Genomic DNA, 19,288 nt, shown 5'->3' on the forward strand with positions numbered 1-19,288 from the left:
GTGGTATAAAAGCACTATTGTATCATATATAGGTTTGTGGAGGATATTGAACTTTAATTCACTCATCAGTCCTGGACTTACGCATGGACTGAGGATTAGTATTTTTCTACATGAAAAGTGAATGTGAGAGTCTGACTCAGCTACATTTTGCTATTTAACAGTTCGTCAGAGATCTGCACTGTCTAAAGGAGCCCTACTAATGAGCACGCAGGGCTCCGATGATGCCAAGCAGTATAAAAATGACAGTGCCTACAGTATATAAACTAAACATAACAGAGGGAAATTCATCAAAAAAATGCCTTAAATTTCAAAACCTTATCAACAGAATGCATGCACTCACGAAAGACTCTTTAAAGTAAAACAAGCAGACTTCACAGCACAGATCAAGCCACCTTTTAATGGTGTCTAAATACAGAACAGAAGAAAAGGAGGAGTAGGTTCTAAAATCATGAACAAACCAAATCAATTACAGCTTCTTTTCTTACTAAGTATTATACTGTTTTCTCATTAAGTATTCCATACACTTCCCTGGCATTGCTGGTCCTCATAGTGCTTCTCTGTTCAGTACTGACTGGCAATGGGATAAGTCTGCCAGCTACTGATTCAGATACTGTAATACAGGCGAAACATTTGTTTCAGTACAGAAATTCCCATAACATCCCAGAAAGTTACTTTTTCCACAAGCTTTTTAAGAAAATTTTGTCCTTCTACAAAGAAAAAGCCAACAGGTGATAAACCACGACCATTGTGCCAAAACCAATCCATTCCTTGCACTAAAAAATGTTGTGATCCTAAAACTTTTCAGGCAATAGCTATTCCTAATAGTCTGCATAGGAAGGGCTCAGAATCACAGACAAGACATTTTGAGTAAATTACTCACCACACAATTTCAGAAATTAACAGAGGTCTTAATCTGAAATAACCGGGGTCAAAAGAAATACCTGAGAAAAAGAACTGAAGTTCAGACTCCAGCTGGTTGTAAGACTGATGCGGTGAGACTGCAAACCACACAAACTGCTCTGTTTGGTTCTGTACTTGAACCTAATTAAGGTTAGTTTAAAAAAGAAAAAAAAAAGGGGGCGGGGGGAGGACAGCTTTCAGGCTATTGCTTCATGTGGCTCAGTGAACTCCACATCAAAGCGTTGCTCTTTCAGTGCACAGGCAAGCCTGTAACTGAAAATAGACCATGGGTCGCTTGTGACTGTAAGATCCATGAGTTTATGACATGAGAAAAATAATTCCCTATATTAAAAGACGGGTCTGGGAAATAGCAGGTGGGACAGCAGGGGAGCCAGTATTTTAGTTTTATATAAACAAGAGCATTGCAAAGCTTTATTACTTAAGGCTAAGTTAAAGGGACACCAGATGGGGTACCTATGTGCATAGGTGGTCTTAGAAGTACCAAAATAGACAACTTCTTTCTAGACCGAAGCCTCCAGATGTACCAGATATAGATAAAGTGTGTATTATTATATGAATCCATCTTAATACAGATGGGTCGAAAGTACAAGTTCTCTGACACAGAAACAATGCTTTCCTCTTTATTTCAAGAAAACCCCGTGCACTTGGTGGGACTTACATATAATAAAGCAGCATCTCTCTTGTAATTTGTTGGTCCAGGCCACTGTCTTTCTCTGGACAAGTTAAGTTCTTTTTACAGTCAAGGTAAATAGTGATTTTATACATTATCTGATATTCTGGGAAAATAAAGCAAAGCCTGCTGGCAAATAGGAGGAGAATAGGCAGTATTAAAGAAACAGTAAGAATGCAGAGTTTAAAATTAGCAGCAGCATAGCTTAGGGGAAAAGGAACTCCTGCTATTAAGTAATTGCAAATTGGGCTATGTATTGGTTTTTTTCTACTACATTTCACACACACACACACGCTGAGGAATACATGCCATCAGATGAAACAGTATATCCAAAAAATACTGAACACTGAACTACTACTTCCTGGCCATTGAGGCACTTTTCTGGTGAAAATATCTAACCAAATAGTACCAACACTTTGCTAAAGCTCATAACACCTTAGAGAAGCAGCCTAACTTCAGAGGATTTTAGATAAGATTGTTCTTAAGTTTTAACATGGCTTATTCTGGTAAGTTCTTGAACTACAAACACATATTCTATTTCTGAGATATTTCTGTTGTTATCTCTTGTTTTCTACTTCTCTTTAGTTTCACAACAAGTTTTTGCAGGACATTCAGAATTGAAACTCACACATACCAGTAGTATTTGTAGGATTAATCAAACAATTAGTGAACAGCAAATACCTTGTGCAAGGTTTTGTTACACTAGTTGTAGAGATATTTCAATAAAGACTCAATCTGTAGGGACATACTGGATGCAGAAAAAAGCACATGTACTTTTTCTCTTTTAGAATTGTGTAGCAGAGAGGGTGGGCAATGTACCGTATCTGGTACTTTAATTAACTGCTAAATAATAAGGGCATTTTTTTAAAGCGGTACCAAGAGAAATGTAACATTTTATTTAAGTTTGACATGTATATTTTTCAGTTTTGATATGCAGTTTCTTCCTACCTATTATTAATTTAATGCAGAAGGATATCTGCAAGTCCAAGACAGCAGAGAGATTGACACTTGTAGCTAACTGGGTTACCATTATAGAGCTCACCACTCACACGCTACCTCCAATGCCTTTCCTGTCAAAGCTTCCTAAAAAAGCCAGGTTCCTGCAAAGTCTTGACTGGCCACTGCAAATATCTGCTTCCTCTTTTACCCTCCTTCTCTGCAAAGGTTCACTATGCAAAAGGAAAGAAGAGCTGTAAAATGATTGAGAAAGGCGACACTTGAACAATTTGCCTCGCAGCCACTTTTTGGCAGATGATCAAAATGACAGCAAGTGCTCCTTCAAATGCCTCTAGGGTCCCACCTTCCCTCCCCACTACCAAGCACTCATCTTCCCCCCATTCATAAATCTCTCTGAATGAACTCCAGTGCCGTGGAAGTGCTGCAGTTTGCCATGAAGCCATCGCTTCTTGTCTGCTCCAAACGCCGAAGTTCCTGATTCAACTCCCTTCTCTCTGGGGAACTAATGAGAAGCATTATGTATGTGAAGACTGTTATGCTGATGTGTCAGCACTTGCACTAACTGTATCTTTCAGAATAATATGCTAACTTATCAACATAGCGAAAAGCCAAGAGATGAAAAGTATGTCCTGAATATGAAATTATTCCTAAATGTGCAACAATTAAATTGCAGCTTTCAACATGCATTATAGAATCGCTCAAGGTAACATTTTCGTAACTGCCTTCCGTATAAAACCTTAGGTTCCAAGTATAAAAGGAAATCTGTACAGGAAAATGAACAATATTAATAGCTCATATAGTTTAACAAAAAGCTTTAACCCTGGGCAGCCACTAGACAAAACCATCTTGTCTCTGAGTGAGTAGTTCAAGTTTATGTCCAAACCAAATAATAAGTCACTCCATTCGACAGTGTCAGATTTAAGTTCTGAGTCCAGACTATTAATCATGTGTCAAAAGAGAAGCAGAGTAATTGTTTTGCCTATAATATCGAGTAACTAGAGGCCTGGCTGAAGCACTTCACTGTTTCTAAAGCCAAGTGTATACTGGGTTATAATATTGAAATCTCTACTTCCAGTATCTCTGTGTTTATTTACGGGATTTATCAGAAATTTAGAGACAGTCAAGGAAACTAATAAAAAAAGATTGTCTTATTTTTCTCCTGTTATAGTAGAGCAAGCAGTTTCCCATTAATAGCAAAAGCCAACCTAGCACTTGGGCGAAATGCCTACTGGAAAACAACACGAGGTTGGTTCATTGTGTGTATTCTTGTGGTTTCCACTGACTTCTCTTGGAAGGACACCAGATGTAGCTTTCTAGTGGCAATAAAACTATTTGTACAGCATGTCTCAAACTGCCTGCCATCCTTGTTCCATCATAAAGATCAGGAGCATATTACAGTGCAAAGCACCCAAGTGATGCACTGATTCAATGAATGAAGACTCCCCAGGAAAAAGACTCAGCTGCATTAATCCTACTCAACTCGGAAACTCCTGCTCTAGTTTTAAAGCTGCTTCATCCTCCAAGAGAAGGAATTACCTTTGTCTTCACTATTGCTTAAAACAAAGCAAATAGCTACACACCAAGCCAGAAACACTGGGCGGGGCAGGTGGGAGCGGAGGGGCATAAAAGCCTCGTGCAATTTCTTTTTCCAAAGCAAATTCGAAGTATTCGTTTTCAAGTGAATTAATTTTAGCATGACTAATGTAAATGTGACTATATTAATTCATCCTCCTGTTAGGCCTATATTAACCCAGCTCATGGTTTGAGATACCTTTTATAAACTCTTCTTTTACATCATGGCTAACTGTAATAGAACTCCAGAACCAACATGTGAATCTGTCATCTTCCTTCAACACATTTCACAAGTGAATACTACACAGTAGGAAATAAGTAAAAATAGTCTGCTGTTTTAACTTTGATTTTTGTTGTAATCATTCTTCTATAAAAGTCCTTTACAGTGCACCACCTGAAGTTTCATAGATACAATAAGAAAAAACACAAAAGGTGTTTACTATAGATTTACTTACCTAACTGTTCACCATGTTTACTCATTTTCTGGAACAAAAGGCCAATTTCATTTTAAAGCAATTCCCTTTGACACTTCTGTAGTGTAAGTTAAATATATTCTTAGACTTCTTGACACTTCTAGCTGACCGTTGAGAGGATTCAGGGTAACTGGGAAGTACCCCGTTCATTTTTAATACAACGTGTGTGTAAGATACAATACAGAAAGTAGCACAGATATGAAGTACTAGGCTTGAATCAGGCAATAAGACTCACTTGAGAGGGTGTACTTGTTAGCTCCATCTTTTCTTGGGATTTTTCCTTTGCTAGTCGTGCAGCTTCTTTGAATTCCTGAAATTTTTCAGCAAACTGAAGGTACATATGTTTAAAAAAAAAAGAAAAAGAGTAGGCGTGAAGTCGTACATTACATGCAGAACAGAATGCTGTATTTAACATTTTGCAAAGTCAAATTCTGTCAGTAGAATTTTTAAATTTTTCTCCTTATTAGGTACTCATTTAAGTGAGTTACACAGTGATATATCTTTCAGTACCTTTCAGACATAATGTACACTGTTTTTATGTCAGGAAAATTATGATGCAACAAAGTTTGATCTGTTACTGATAGTGTTAAAAAAACTCACCTCAGAGATGGCTAATAATAGTGACAAGCTGCCTTACACAGCTGCTTTCAGATTCAGGTTTTACGCTCCTCCTGACAACAAACGATCTGGTTCTGAAGCCTACTGTGGTCACTATTAGCCTAGAGCTTTCAGTGGGCTTTATTCTTTCATGACTGAAACAATACTGATTTCTTCCCAAATTTTAACAGCATTTATAATTTCAATAGCTAATTAGGAAAGCAGCAGTGGGAATATTGAGTCAAGTTCATTTCTTGATTCTTCATTGACACCAGTCAAGTTAAAGAACAAATTCATTGAACTAAACACTTCCATATACTGAACACTAAATTCAAGAATTGCACATTGAACTGCCATACGAAGCTTGATTTCTATGCTACATGTACCTCTTCCAGAAAACAGCTAAAGCAGCAATTTAGAAATACATGCACCCTTAAACTTGAGAAATTAAATCAATTTATTAAGAATAGGATCTAGTTTCTCTGGCAAGAGAAAAATTTGCCTTCATAGATCTCAGCTTGACACTACACTAATTGCTATAGTAGCCAAGCATTTGTTTTTGTTTCCTACTGCTTTTAAACAGAACATTATCTTATTATGATCAGCTTAAGAATGAAATGATTCTGCAAAAACTTCGGAAGCTTCACCAACATCTTCTAAATCTCTCCAGCAGCAGCATACAAAGAAATTGTTTTGCACTGCATGTATTTAGAAGGGACGAAGGCTACCCTTTGTGTGACACAATCTCCTAAACTATTTTCAATCAGAACTTCACTTGCTATGCAAGACCTAAAAAACTTTATTGTCTTTAAACTACTTCTCCTGGTAGGCTATTAGTATTTGAGGAAGTTTAATTTCTCTCCACTTGTATCCTATGTTTCATCTGTCAGGTTATTTAAAAGCATGCGTTTTCTATCAGATATTCTCACTCCACTAATTCTCAGTCACAATAATTGTACAGGAGGAAGTTACCACTGTTGCGCTCTACCCTAGTAATTAGATTGGGAGAACAAAGGCACATGAACCAAAAATGAATAGTCCAAAAGTCAAACATTTACTATAATCTAAGCAGACAATGATCTGAGAATAAATAGTTCATTCTATCTGCTCTGATTATTTGCTTCATTAACCTGTTGAAATCAGCCACAGACTAGACTAAGTTTTTTGTGGTTGCAGGCTGTCTTTTGCTCCTTGGAACTTGAAATATTTCATTGGGGTGCAGAGACACTACTGCAAAACAAATTACATACAACAGGGCTGTTCACTTAAGGACTTTGATAAATCCAATACAGAGAAGAAGTTCCAGAATCAATTTTTAAGCTACCTGTTTCTGAACAAATCTGTTAATACAGTTTATTTGTTAGCCCTATTACTAATATCCACTAGTACCTTGACCCCTAAATAAGATTTCACATCCTACAGTGCTAAGTGTACCAAAGAGTGCTCTGGTAAACCCAACTACAATGCCAGTGCACAGAAGTGAGAGTTAGTAATCTGAGCAGAGAGACAAGACAAGAAAGAGAATACATGTGATTTCTCTAAAGCTACACAGCAGATCCAGGGTTTCTAATTCAGCTTTTCTGATTCCAACATATCTACCAACTCCAGTGACTGAACAGACTGTAATGTAAAGAAAAGCTTCCTTTCCCAAATATGTTTGTTAATTTTAAAATAACACAAAAAGTTTTACCTTCTATGAATTTTAGTAGCCATTAGCAATTTCAACTCTCATGAGTATCAGTTTGATAATTAAGATAAAATAAAACTGGAACAGTTTGCTGAAAAGGTCCTGAAGATTCATCACCATAAGCTTCAGAAAAGGTCTGTGACTTCATATTTTTCTCAACACATTTGCGTATTCTTCATAAAACACAGCAATCTGAGTAACTGCTAATCAAACACGTACTTAAGACAAAATATCTACTTTTCAGTAGCTTTTCAGATTATTTTTTCAACAGCAATATAAAGCTTTAAGCCAAGGGCGTACTTAAAACTCTTAGACATCCGTTTGAGAGCAGTGAAAGAATGGAATTGAAACAACTGTAATTAAGAAGGCAGTAAGTACCACATGGGGACAGCAAGAAAAGAGTAAAGGATAGGACAGATAAAAAACCCAAAGTTTTTTCACTGGGAAGGATAGCCTAATGTTTAAAGTCAGGCAAACACAGAGTGTGCATGACTACAGCATGGTAGTTTGCCTCCAAAGAAGCATTCTGTGACTAAAGAAAACAAGCTATTCTACGAGAGAGGTAAACTAAATTAGCGTTTATGCTAAATCCATTGAAATATTAAGAAAAGTTATTACCAGTTGGTAAGCAAGTGCCTCTAGGACATACTCACCAATTTAAGTAAGTGACAAAACTTCCAGGTTCACTGAAGCAATGATAGGTGCACAAATGCACATGCAGTATTAGTATCATTCAGAATTTCCTGTGTTTGTGTTGCTTCATGGAAATGAAAGCTATCTGATTATGAAAGGAAGAAATCTTACAAGTGTAACACTTTTCCAAATAAAGCAGATATACTGGTTCTCATTTTCATGGTTTTCTAACAGGCCCATGCTTATCCTTGGATAGTGACAATTATTTTCTCAAAAAGGCTGGTATGATTTTTTTTTTTTTTTTTAAATAACAAGCCAACCATTATTCCTTATTTAAACAAGTACTGTACATTCCTTTTATTGCACTTGGGTTTTCAGATTTTTTGTGTACTTCAAAGATGAAAATTCTCTGCTTAATGTAGAGACATGTTCTTAAACTGAACTGAAATTCTCCATCTAAAGAAAAATGACACTGGCTTGTACAGGTTCCTGGACTCATCTACCAGAGCAGTATCAATAGCAATAGGTATTGTAGAAAGGGCGCTCAGAGGAACTATACCATCACTTTGAGAAACAGGGGTTACTGCTTTCCTCAGAATAAGGGGTACTTCCCTCCTGCACAAGTAGACCAGAAAAAAAACCTCACGTATCGCACAGAGTTTCTTTAGTAAACATTTCAACATTTGTATTCCACAAGAATATGTAGTTTTCTTTTACACTGTATGTATTTCCCACTAGCTTTACTTCAAGCCTGCAGGCATTGAAATATCTGTCATTTGATGCACTATATAGTAGAAAAGTGAACATTAATGTTGCTTAAGAGACAAAAAATGCATCTGAAGACTACCAACAATTTTTTTTCTAGGAGATCTAAATACAGAAGAAACACTAAATTGTCTACTCCTTTGAATTCTATCATGGAAAACTGTAATGGAAGAACAACTTTAAAAAAAGAGAAACCTAACAAATGAATAGTTAGAAAGTGTTAGCAACATACCCTGTGATAGCTTAAATCTCCCTCCTTTACTCCATCAGTTAAAAGAAAATTTGCAGGTATCACACTTTGTTTTGTCTTTTTACATTATAAGGATCGATACAGAACGTTTTTTGTAGATTATTTTTAAATAAAAACAGTAGTGAATACTGAGTCAAGATACAACAAGCAGGAATCAAATATTCTTAAGCCACTTGACTAGCTGAATAGTTGCCACTGGTCATACTTACTTTTGAAAGGTGATGTTCAGATGAAAATCCCAAGCCATACACTGTATTCGCCCTGCTGTCTGCCCACTGGCCAAACTTCTGAGATGTTTTAGTAAATGTCATGTTGGGGGTGATAGTGCTATTTATTATTGCCTGAAAAAAAGTAATAGTTGTAAAAAAGGGGTTTTGTGGTTTTGATTTTTTTTTTAAAGACTACTCATAATTGAAAATGTCAATATTGTAGTCAAGTATCTGTGTACACTGAATGAGACACACTGGGAACTAGGGAACAGTTTTCTAATTCAATCACAGCTAAAATTACAAAAGCGTATTTTCACATACATTCTGTAAAAGGAGCAAAAGCTGTGGGGGAGCACCTGTTTGCAATTGCAAGCAGTCATTTAGTAGTTAGCAAGTCTAAAAAAAGTCCTTTAAAGCACCTGCAGAGGCTAATGAGATCAGAACAGAAGCACTAGCAAAGTCCTCTTTTGTCTCACAAGTGTATTTCTTTGTCCCCTCAGGCAACATCTCTCAAGCTCCACTGTAAGCTTCATTGTTGCATTCCCCCCAACCCTGTTGCTTCTGCGATTCTCACTGGAAAACATACAATAAAACAAGAAGCACAATTTCTTTTTACGTTTCTGTATAACAAGAATCTGGTTTTCCTTTATACACATACAAGCATGCCTAACAGTGACAGGGCCATACATCACCTATAGAAGAAGAGCTAGTCTTAGAATCATTTTTTATTCTCTAGTTCTTGTTATACACAGGATGGAAGAAGCACATCCTCCAGCATACAACTTCTGCTAATGTAAACAAAAAACCACAACTCTTAGATGATATGCTGGTTGCACTAAAAGCAACTGAAGTTTTACCACAGATTTTAACAGTATTTTCATCACATTAAAGTTTGTCTAACATATTCTAAATCTGCGACGTGGAACCGTCCAGCTGACTTAAAGTATGTCAGGATAAAGTCTTACAGTGACACCAACGGGTTCCATCTAACTAAAAAACCGATGGTTAGTACAGTTTAAAACCAGCCAACACGAACAAGAAAAACTAGCCATAAACCCAAAAATATGTGTATTTGAAGTGAAATGCAGGCACGCTTTCTCTTCTGTCTGATGCTACTAAGAGTTTCAGCCACATTTGTTAAATAACTCACAGTCCTTTTCATGAATCACTGGTGCTTTGTAACACCCATGTGAAAGAGAACGTCCTTAAAACTTCCCAGAAAATTGCACACGCTGTGAGCAGAACAATTCAGCAAGAATCTTTCTTGTATGCCAGTTACTGTGCTCCAACGGTTATTGTCAGTACGTGTCCTACTGCAATTGTCTTGCAGTACTGAGTTGGGAATCTTTTGAACATCAGTGCGCATGTTTCCTGCTTCCATGAAACCACAACCCCTACCTTACTTCTGGCAGGTTAAAAGCCAGCCATTACCGAAGAGTGCTAGAGCAGCTACAAAATCCACAGGGTCCAAACCATCTTCTCTGTTGTAAATAATGAAATCTTTCTTTTATTCTTTGAATAGCAGGAACTGTACAGATGTGTAGAGAATAACAGCGTTTTCTCAGGATGGTGACAAACTTCAACATCAGAGAGACCAAGTACTGCTCTCCCAAGCCCGAGATCTTCTAGAAGTCAAAATCAGTCTATACTACTTGTGTAAGATGACCTTCTGGGTGGATATTAAAATGAGTAGTTACGAAGTTCATTTAGCACCCTTTGCTTTTACTGAGACTTGGTTAGCACTGGAGCACAGCTAGCATCAACATAAAATCTTCTCTGAATTCTACAGGGCAAGCCTGAAAAACTTACAGCTGGGGGGCCGGCTAAGCCCACAAACAGCTCCAATGTGCTTATCGTGATTCTCAGATGAAGTGGTGGAGAGGAGTATTGCAAGAAAGTTCATAAGAACACATTGCATCGCAACATGCAGAAAGACAAGCAAAGAAACTGCAGCACAGATAAATTTAACAAAATGGCATCTTCTGCAGTGGCTTTGGCAGCTCCACTATATTCACATTAAATTAGAAGAGCAAATCTGGATGTAGATGAGGATATCAAACAGGCGGTTCTCTCTGATAACCTTTGCCTCAAAATGCAAGTTTTGGCTACCATTGTGAACAACTCCCGGAAAATTCTGGAATGCCTGAAAGCTTACATTTGAACCAACAAGCCTCATCAGGTCAAGGACAGGATCTGCTGTGTGATCAGAGACTGGAGAACCATCCCCAGCATTAACTGCCCACAAAACGTCTCCTTAGATTTTCATACAGGAGAATCTGGTCAGTGAAGTCACTGGTAATTCAAACATCATTCTCCTTTCTTTAGGCATAAGGTTTGGAGCCCAAATAAAGCCAGCAAGCTTGCACTTGCGCTATGGCCTTCAACTGACTTTATCGAAAACGGCTGTCTATGCCACACAGGACAGAAGAGATAATGTGAGACCAGGAGGTAGACTTCTTGGAAAGGAGGTGTTCTGGAGCTTTTTTTTTATCTTGTATGCTTCTTGTCTTCTTGTGCACTGTTAGTGCTTGGAAGCCCACTTTTGAAATAACCTGGTGGAAGCCCAGAACAGAGCTGTGCAAGTTCACTTAATGCTCAATCTCTCTTGCTGTGGAAGGTGTCAACATTAATATATTTGAAATTAAATATCCTGGGGGCAGTGTAGAAAAGAGTCTTCCTCCCAACTCAAGCTACAGCTATGTTGTCTAGCTTGCTTAAGCCCTACTTCCATACATTGCTTGATTAATTCGAACTTACATCACAGATTTGAGAGTGTGCGTATTATGTCATGGATGTAACTTCCTCAATGCAGAAGACGACTCCGAGGACAGAGTCGTATGACCTCCAAGCAACAGGCAGGTTTAAAGCCTGCAGGACTGGCCTTTGCTGCAGTGACAGTGGTATATCTGGTTGCAAATTAACCCAGTGAAAAACCTTGGAGAAACCAACCAGTTTTTAGCTGAGACTGTTCACTGCTTCAGCTGACCACGTGGCTGGCTGCACAAGAGAGAACCCAGAACAGGCTGTCTGGACCAGAATGGGATATCTGTTTTGACAGCAGTCTGCATTTAGGCTGGGTTACAGTGACTGTCAAATTGCTTCCTTGCAAGGCAGAAAGGTAGGAAGAAAACTTTAAAAAAAAAATTGTATTGAGAAAGAGTTGCTGTGACTCTTCCCTTTATTTTTCCAGCAGAGAAAAATGAGGCGGCTCCACTCCAGTGAACAGTATTAGTCCAAAGACAGCAAGTTTCTCAGAAGACTACACTCAGATCCCAGTGATACAAAAAAGAGTCCTTTCATTAGATTTACCAATTTTACAAGGAAATCAAGGCTTTCGAACCTCTCTGTATTAAAAGCATTAGTATGCTAGATCTCTCACGTGCTAAATTAATTATGCTTTTAAAAAGTGCAATGCTAGAGCATACTACAGCTACTTCTGGAAAATACTAGATATGTATCCTTCATATCTTCAGCTTAAAAAGAAAAAACATTAATTTTTTAAATTAGAATTTATAATTAAGCCTGTCTTGTCTACTCAAAGAGGTACTGCTTTAACTGCTCTCCTTCACGCCAGATTTCACTGCAGAGTTATCAGTATAGCAAGTGTCAAATATTTCACCAACTTTTTTAGAATGTTGTTAATACAAATGTACAAGAATATCTTAAAAACAGAACAGAGTCAATCTGACAGGCAGACATTTACCTTTTGAAGCAAACTGATTTTGTTATCGTTAGATTTTGTTGGAATAATAAAATAGCTTTCATGTTTTTCTTTCATATTAGTTTAGCTATGAGAAAATAGGGCATGCATCTTAGCTGTTTGTTCTACTCACTGCGAACCCAACAGCTGCAAGATACACAGCAGTGGTCAAATATGATCTCATCCTGTGCTAAAATTGATGGCAATAATAATTAAGACACACAGTATTTTTTAACTTCTTCAGAGGAAGATCACTGAAGGCCTGTGCTTACAGGCCTTACTTAAAACCTGTATGTAGCATTAAACAGGTTATCACTTTAATGTGTTTATTTTACAACAGTCATTAAAATGTAAAGATCATCTATTGCAGTAACACTGATGAGAGACTTGACTCAGAAATAATATATACAAGGCTCGTGGAACCTATACACTGGAAAACCACTCCCCTTTTCCAGAGTCTTCTCTTGTTTTAGAGGAGCACAAATTATTACAGGTTTTTTCCTATCTTGCATCTGTGAAAAAAATATCAGACAGTTAACTAGTACTGCAGGAACCACATTACTTGACCTTCTTTCTTTTCTCAGCGACTGCCAGTTCAGTGTCTGAACGGAAAAGACAGTGGGATTCTGGGAATAATCCTAGTGTCTGTGTGCAGTGTTACTGGAGAAATAATGGAGGTTTCCTTCCATCACCTAGGAGAAAGAACCATCACCTAGGAGAAAGAAGTACTAAAATACATTTTTCCGAGGAGCTATGAAATGACTATATAATTAATGAGAACTGAAAGTCTTAGCAACAACTGCTCAATGTTGTCACGTCATATTGCATAAGAAATTTTATTTTTCAGGCTTTCTCTTGATTCCTAGAGTGGTAGGAGAAAAAGGTCACATAAAAGATATTTACTCAAGAGGTCACAGAAACCAGCCTCGAGTTCTATCAGATTATTTGCATCAGGATCCCCCTGCCATGGGAAGCAGGGATCCAGATACTGTAATGCGACTATAAAATATGGCCTGTACACTAAATACCTTATGGTCCTAGAACATTTTCTGGAGTCAAATTAGAAGGAGATGCATCCTTTCTTGTGCAAGGTATTTTAAGAGGACACTGTGGCTTCAGAAAACAACATTACGCAGAACGCGTTAAAAATAAGCAGAACTTGCTTCTATAAGTCCTATCTCAGCTGAATCTGGCTCATAGACCCATTGATATGGTATAAGAAAAAAAATCCTCACTCTCAAAATACACCAAAGACACCCATAAGCAAATTCAAGTGGGAATCTGCAATGTACAATAGCATCCCTCAGAGGTGAGTGAAGATCATGTCTTAAAAATGTCTCTTTGCTTTCAAGAAGAAAGATCTAATGACTTTTAGACAATCAGTAGGAAGATTAAATTTTATCCAGGAATCCTACTGAAACCCACTGACCTGAAGAGAGGGAAGGCGTGGGACACAAATAGGATTATCACGCAAATCTATTTAGACAACCAGTAGGGAGATTAAATTTTATCCAGGAATCTACTGAAACCCACTGACCTGAAGAGAGGGAAGGCGTGGGACACAAATAGGATTATCACGCAAATCTAAAGTATATCTCTCTCAAACTTTTCTTACTACAGTCTAAGTGAACATATGTGTCAGTTGTGATCACTTACTCACTGCTCAGTGCCTGAGCTGCTGTAACTGAGCATCCACATGCATGTCATTCTCTCCACCGTACAAACCCACAGGGTGCTGTAAACCCCACCAGCACCAAGCTATACCATAAAACCTAGTTGGAGACCTATTCCCTCCGAGGGAGGGGTACGACAGCTTCAAAACCAGTATGGTTCGACAAGTGGTTTTGGCCACTGGCAACATGTGTATTTGAGACATTTTACATTTTCAATGTAAAATTTTTTTTTAAAAAAACCCACAAAATCATCTTTATTCAGTTTCATTTCAAAACTTAAAATTGGAGAATTAAATTGCATAGCTTTTTCTCCTTGGCAAATTTAACGCTTCTGTCTGACCAATCAACAATATAAGGCATTGCAAGCCCAGATGTCAGTAGCATTACTGACACCCAGCTGTATGGCATATAGCAGAGACACTATCTGGATGTACTCCAAACTTAAAAATGCTTTATATTTATATTTATCCCTTTGTACATACTATATTGTACATGTGCAGACATGTTAAAAAAGATGAGGCTTTAATGAAAAATAAAAAATAATCTCTGGGAATCATGCTGAAAACCTCCTTAAAATTCTTTCATGGGTCCCTCTGCTATTCACCTGTGTATGTTTCAGAGCAGCGTTGTGATGCCTAAAACAATGGGTCTTTCTTAATCGTGATTGGGATCCTAGATCTTAGTCAGACATCTGACACTTGGATGAAGACATTATTAGGATTGGGGCAATCACAGAGAGAATAAATAAAAGTGATAGATTGCATTATCAATATGCCTTGCCAATAGTACTGCAAATGTAAAGGAAATGCTGCAGTAGACAAAAGAACAAATAAATAAACGAACAACTGCTTGACAATTTAACTCAGCAGCCACTCTGCAGGAGTTGCAGCTTTGGACAAAGGCAGAGGAACCCCAGTGGATACCAGAATAAGGATTTTGTAAACTGCGCAGATCAGTTAAGGTGCTACAGATTACAACTGGTAGTCTTGATTTCATACAGCATCTAGTTCCAATCCCAAAGTCCTTATTTATAAACAGTCACACAAAAGGTATTTTAATTATTTGACAGCACTAAAATAATCATTTGAAGGAAGGCTGGGAAGGGAAGAAACAAAGTAAGACTTAAACTTGAAAAAATTTTGGTAGGCTTTGATACCAGAGTCTCAATCACCTACAGTAGTATCATCTGGAGATCTTTGACTATGAGATCTATTTCTATATACTTCTTTACGATAGAAATTCTCATTCCTCATTTAAAATAGCAACACTCCGGATATTTTAAAAAAATGCAGGGTAATATTTTTCAGCTTTCAATAAATAGCCTCAAAATCTCTGTGAATACTGCTATGCTCTAACAGAGTATTTCAGTTCCAACCATCATGAACTGATGCACCTCCAGAAGTTGCAAATGAAAATCAAAAGGATTACAACTTTTGATTACACTCTGTATATCTTTAATGTTCTTATTGTAAGTTTTCTGTTTGTAAAGTTACTGTTTTTATACCCACTTAGGATAGAACTTAAGGAAACAGTCAAGTATTTTCTCCACATCAAATTAATTTCTTAGACAAGGTTTCTTACAACAGCAGCTCAACACATTATCCTTCCTAATTATTAAAAAAAAAAAAAAAAAAGAAAAGAAAAGAAAAGAAAAACACCCCCTAAAAAACCCAAACGCAAACCAACTGAGTCTTGATAAAAGCTTACCATGGAGAGCTTTATTAGGAGGGAATCCTCACATTCTCTACAGCAAAAATTGGAAGATTATGTAACCAAGGATTTACTAAGTGATTATGGGCACTAAACAGATGTCCTTCATAATGCTGACGACAATAATATTGACAGATTATTGAATGCGGAGATGAAAACAGGTTATTGTAACTCTATTTGTACTTTTTAGTGAATCTCACAGGGAATGTCTTTTAGCCTGCTCATAATATTAACTAAGTAACAGGTCATCACTTAAATTCGGCAATTGATTTATCAAAGTATATGTGAACACATGGAAAACAGCATTTTCGAATAAACACTTAAAGCATGTAATGAAGCAATGTTACCATTTTAACATGTCAGTAATCTGTTACTCAGATAATGTCAAAAGCATCTGAGAAGATACATGAAGGACATCAGACTAGAAAATAAATAACAAAAATTGATGAGGCAAACAAGTTTTCTGAAATAAAACTTACCTTTGAGCCATCCAAACTGATTATCCTGTAGACATTTCTTGTGCTGTCATAGAAGTAGGACACAGTAACAGCATGCTTGCTGGTGGGAACCCAGTTCTTCTTAGTGTTTGGGTCAATCTGGAAGACGTGAGCTCGGGTGCTGAAGATGGGTTGTTCCCTGAAGGATAGAGAGTAAAAGTCATGAACCTGATTTGTACATAATATCCTTGCACACAAGTTAACTGCCAGTTGTGCCCACTGGGATGTACGCATTTCACTTTGCATGATAAATTTTTCCTAAGAACTTCCATATGTGCTACTGCATAGAGCAGATAAATGCATTAATATACATATGCAGGCAAAATGCAAGCCTTTTAAGGCAAAAATCAGCACCAGCTGTAGAGTCAGATAAAGACCAACTTCTCTAATACAGACTCAGCCCTGCCCCATCATCTCCCCAGCTCTCAACCTCCATCTATCCCTTTAAACTAACTGGCATTAATACATGTGTAACTTCATCTCATTACACTGCACACTGCAGAATGTGTACGACTTCAAACCCCCATCTTCTCAAAAATCCTTTAATACTCTGATGATTCTAATCCATTTTAGGCCATAATCTGAAACTAAACTGGCTGACTCAATGCAATTACTCTAAAACTAACATTAATTAGGGCCAGGAATATGTGTTGTGAAACCCTCACTCTTTGAAGCTTCACACCTGAACAATTTCATAGCAACACTAAATATACATAACACACATGGTTCAAAGCTAACTGCTTAGCAAATAAAATTATATAAGGTAAAAACACTACTGTACTTCAGAATTTACAACTTATTTTCCCCATGATCGTTACCAGGACATACAGTATTGCACAGAAATCTAAAAATATTTTAGTATCACTATGATAGTTGTCGGTTTAAATTTAGCTACATTTTAGTGACAAATAGATTGCTGTATTCTTCAGGGAATGTTGCCATCAAATCCCAAAGATACTAAGTAACAGAACTTTAAGTTGGATTTAACTTTTTAGGTTTCTGGACTCCCTTCTTTTCTCCCATTTTCAGGATGTGATGAAACATATCCTTTGTCCCTGCCCTCACTTCCCTTTAAGAGGTAAGTTTTCAATACATTTTTCTGCCCAAAATAAAAGCAAAAGAAAAAACTAGGATTTTGGGTACTCATAGTCAAAGGGGCTTAATCTGGGCTCATTACAAAGGGGTACATGTGAACTCTCAGAAATATCTCTACTGCTTGGCAGCAAGAGCAGCTGAGACCAGCTGCTTTCAGCAGCAGAATCGTATTACTCAGCTGGGAGTTAAGACTCCTTGAAGCTCATCTGCCAGAAGATGTGACGTTCTCCTATGTTGGGTGTTGGAAGACGTGACAGAAAGGATACAGAACAGACCAAAGCGAAACAGAGAGTTTCAGTGAAAGCTAAAGGAGAAGCAAGGCAGGCCAGGGGGATTAATGCACATGCTAGTCCTCCATACAAATGTCACTGTACCCTCAGCACCAACTCATCTTCTCCTTCTAAATCACGGTGCTCTAGGAGGTTGGGTAGCTGTTTTCCTGATCCCAATCCCTTGCATGCAAACAAAGGTTAGGCAAAGGTGACTTTTATAGCCCTTTTGTTTAACAGAATCTTTACACTAATTCTTATTGCTCTTTTGAATATCTACAGTTACTTCTTCAATCATACTTGAACTGTAGTTCTTGTCTTCAACATAAGATACATTTTGCATTTATCTCCCAATTAAGCATATCCAAATGTAATGTGATGCATATTACCATAATGCAAACAGTCCTTTAACTCTGGAAAGTTAAAGAGCCCATCAAAACAAAAATCTTAGAAGCCTGACAATTATTTGGATGAAGATGGACATTAAAAGCAGAAAATAAAGGCTCCGACCACATTAACTAAAAAGACAAAAGAACAGCTGAATTCAAATTGTAGATGTGTGGTTAATGAATACACATTTGACCAGCACTGATATTCAATTCTGTCACAGTACAGTATATCACACAACTGGGACTTTCAACATATCACAGGTTAGGATTTTAATATGTAAAAGGTAGGCAAAAACTATACGACTAAAGCAAGTGGGAGTGTCAATAAAAGTCCAATTGTTCAGCCCTGAGTTGCTGCTCTCCTACACTGCCAGCACAAAAATCTTTCATAGCCCCAGCTAAATATCCTCAATTTGTTTGACGAGGTGGCTGCATATTCCTGCCGATTGCTCAGCAGTGCTGCTCAAAGGCAAACCAGAGCACTTTGCAGGGCACGTGTGTGGGTCTGGCATAGACATTACAGTTAGGTATGGAATAGCATAAATGAAGCTTACTTACACTTTTTTAATCGCTTCTGATAAACTAGAGTTACAGTCTTTTCTTTCCATGTTTTAACTGAAACTACAGCTTTGCTGAATGACAAGCTGTTTATACTCTGCGGAAAAAGCATAGCTCCCTTCATTAAACTAGTTGGATAAATCATGATTTTGCCAGATTACTGGGGTAATTAGGATTTTTTTCTGACAAAGACACTAAACTTTAGATGCCTCGAATTAGACCAACGTTTTGACACTGGATGATGAACATTTATAATGATTATTTCTTCAAACAAATGGGTTATGCACCTTATGTCTACAGGACTAAATGTGTTCTAGAATCAGTCACTGATGTGCCACTGAAGTCCTTCGAAGCTGCTGTATAATTAGGTCATCTGTACTTTTCTGTAGGAATATACTATAGAGCTACTTAAATTTTAGATTTGCTAAAACATTCAGAAACAAACAAAATGTAATATATAAAACATATACAAGATTTGTAACTTCAGCTAATCAATCTTTACTCAAACTTTTTGTTCTCCATTATCCACACAGGACATGATGCCCTTCCAGTCTGGAAGTTTCAATTAATTCAGTTGAAGTAATATTAGTTATAGCAGTATTAGTATTAGTTAAATAGGAGAATAGTTTCCTTTTTCCCTTGCTAAGTGCTCAGACAATTAAT

At 37.3% G+C, this 19,288-nt stretch overlaps 1 protein-coding gene across 1 annotated transcript; it reads right to left on the bottom strand.

Moving 5' to 3' along the window:
* Nucleotides 1–4,828: 4,828 nt before the first annotated feature.
* LOC104070754 (homer protein homolog 1) lies at nucleotides 4,829–16,453 on the bottom strand (the record flags this gene model as incomplete). The annotated part of the gene is made up of 3 exons (XM_009577270.1): nucleotides 4,829–4,921; nucleotides 8,735–8,866; nucleotides 16,297–16,453. Coding segments are annotated over 3 exons (382 nt in total), but the record flags the coding sequence as incomplete, so codon positions are not given.
* Between the last annotated feature and the right edge of the window lie 2,835 nt (nucleotides 16,454–19,288).

The sequence above is a fragment of the Fulmarus glacialis genome, unplaced genomic scaffold, assembly GCF_000690835.1.
Source record: "Fulmarus glacialis isolate BGI_N327 unplaced genomic scaffold, ASM69083v1 scaffold45664, whole genome shotgun sequence".
Classification (NCBI taxonomy): Eukaryota; Metazoa; Chordata; class Aves; order Procellariiformes; family Procellariidae; genus Fulmarus; species Fulmarus glacialis.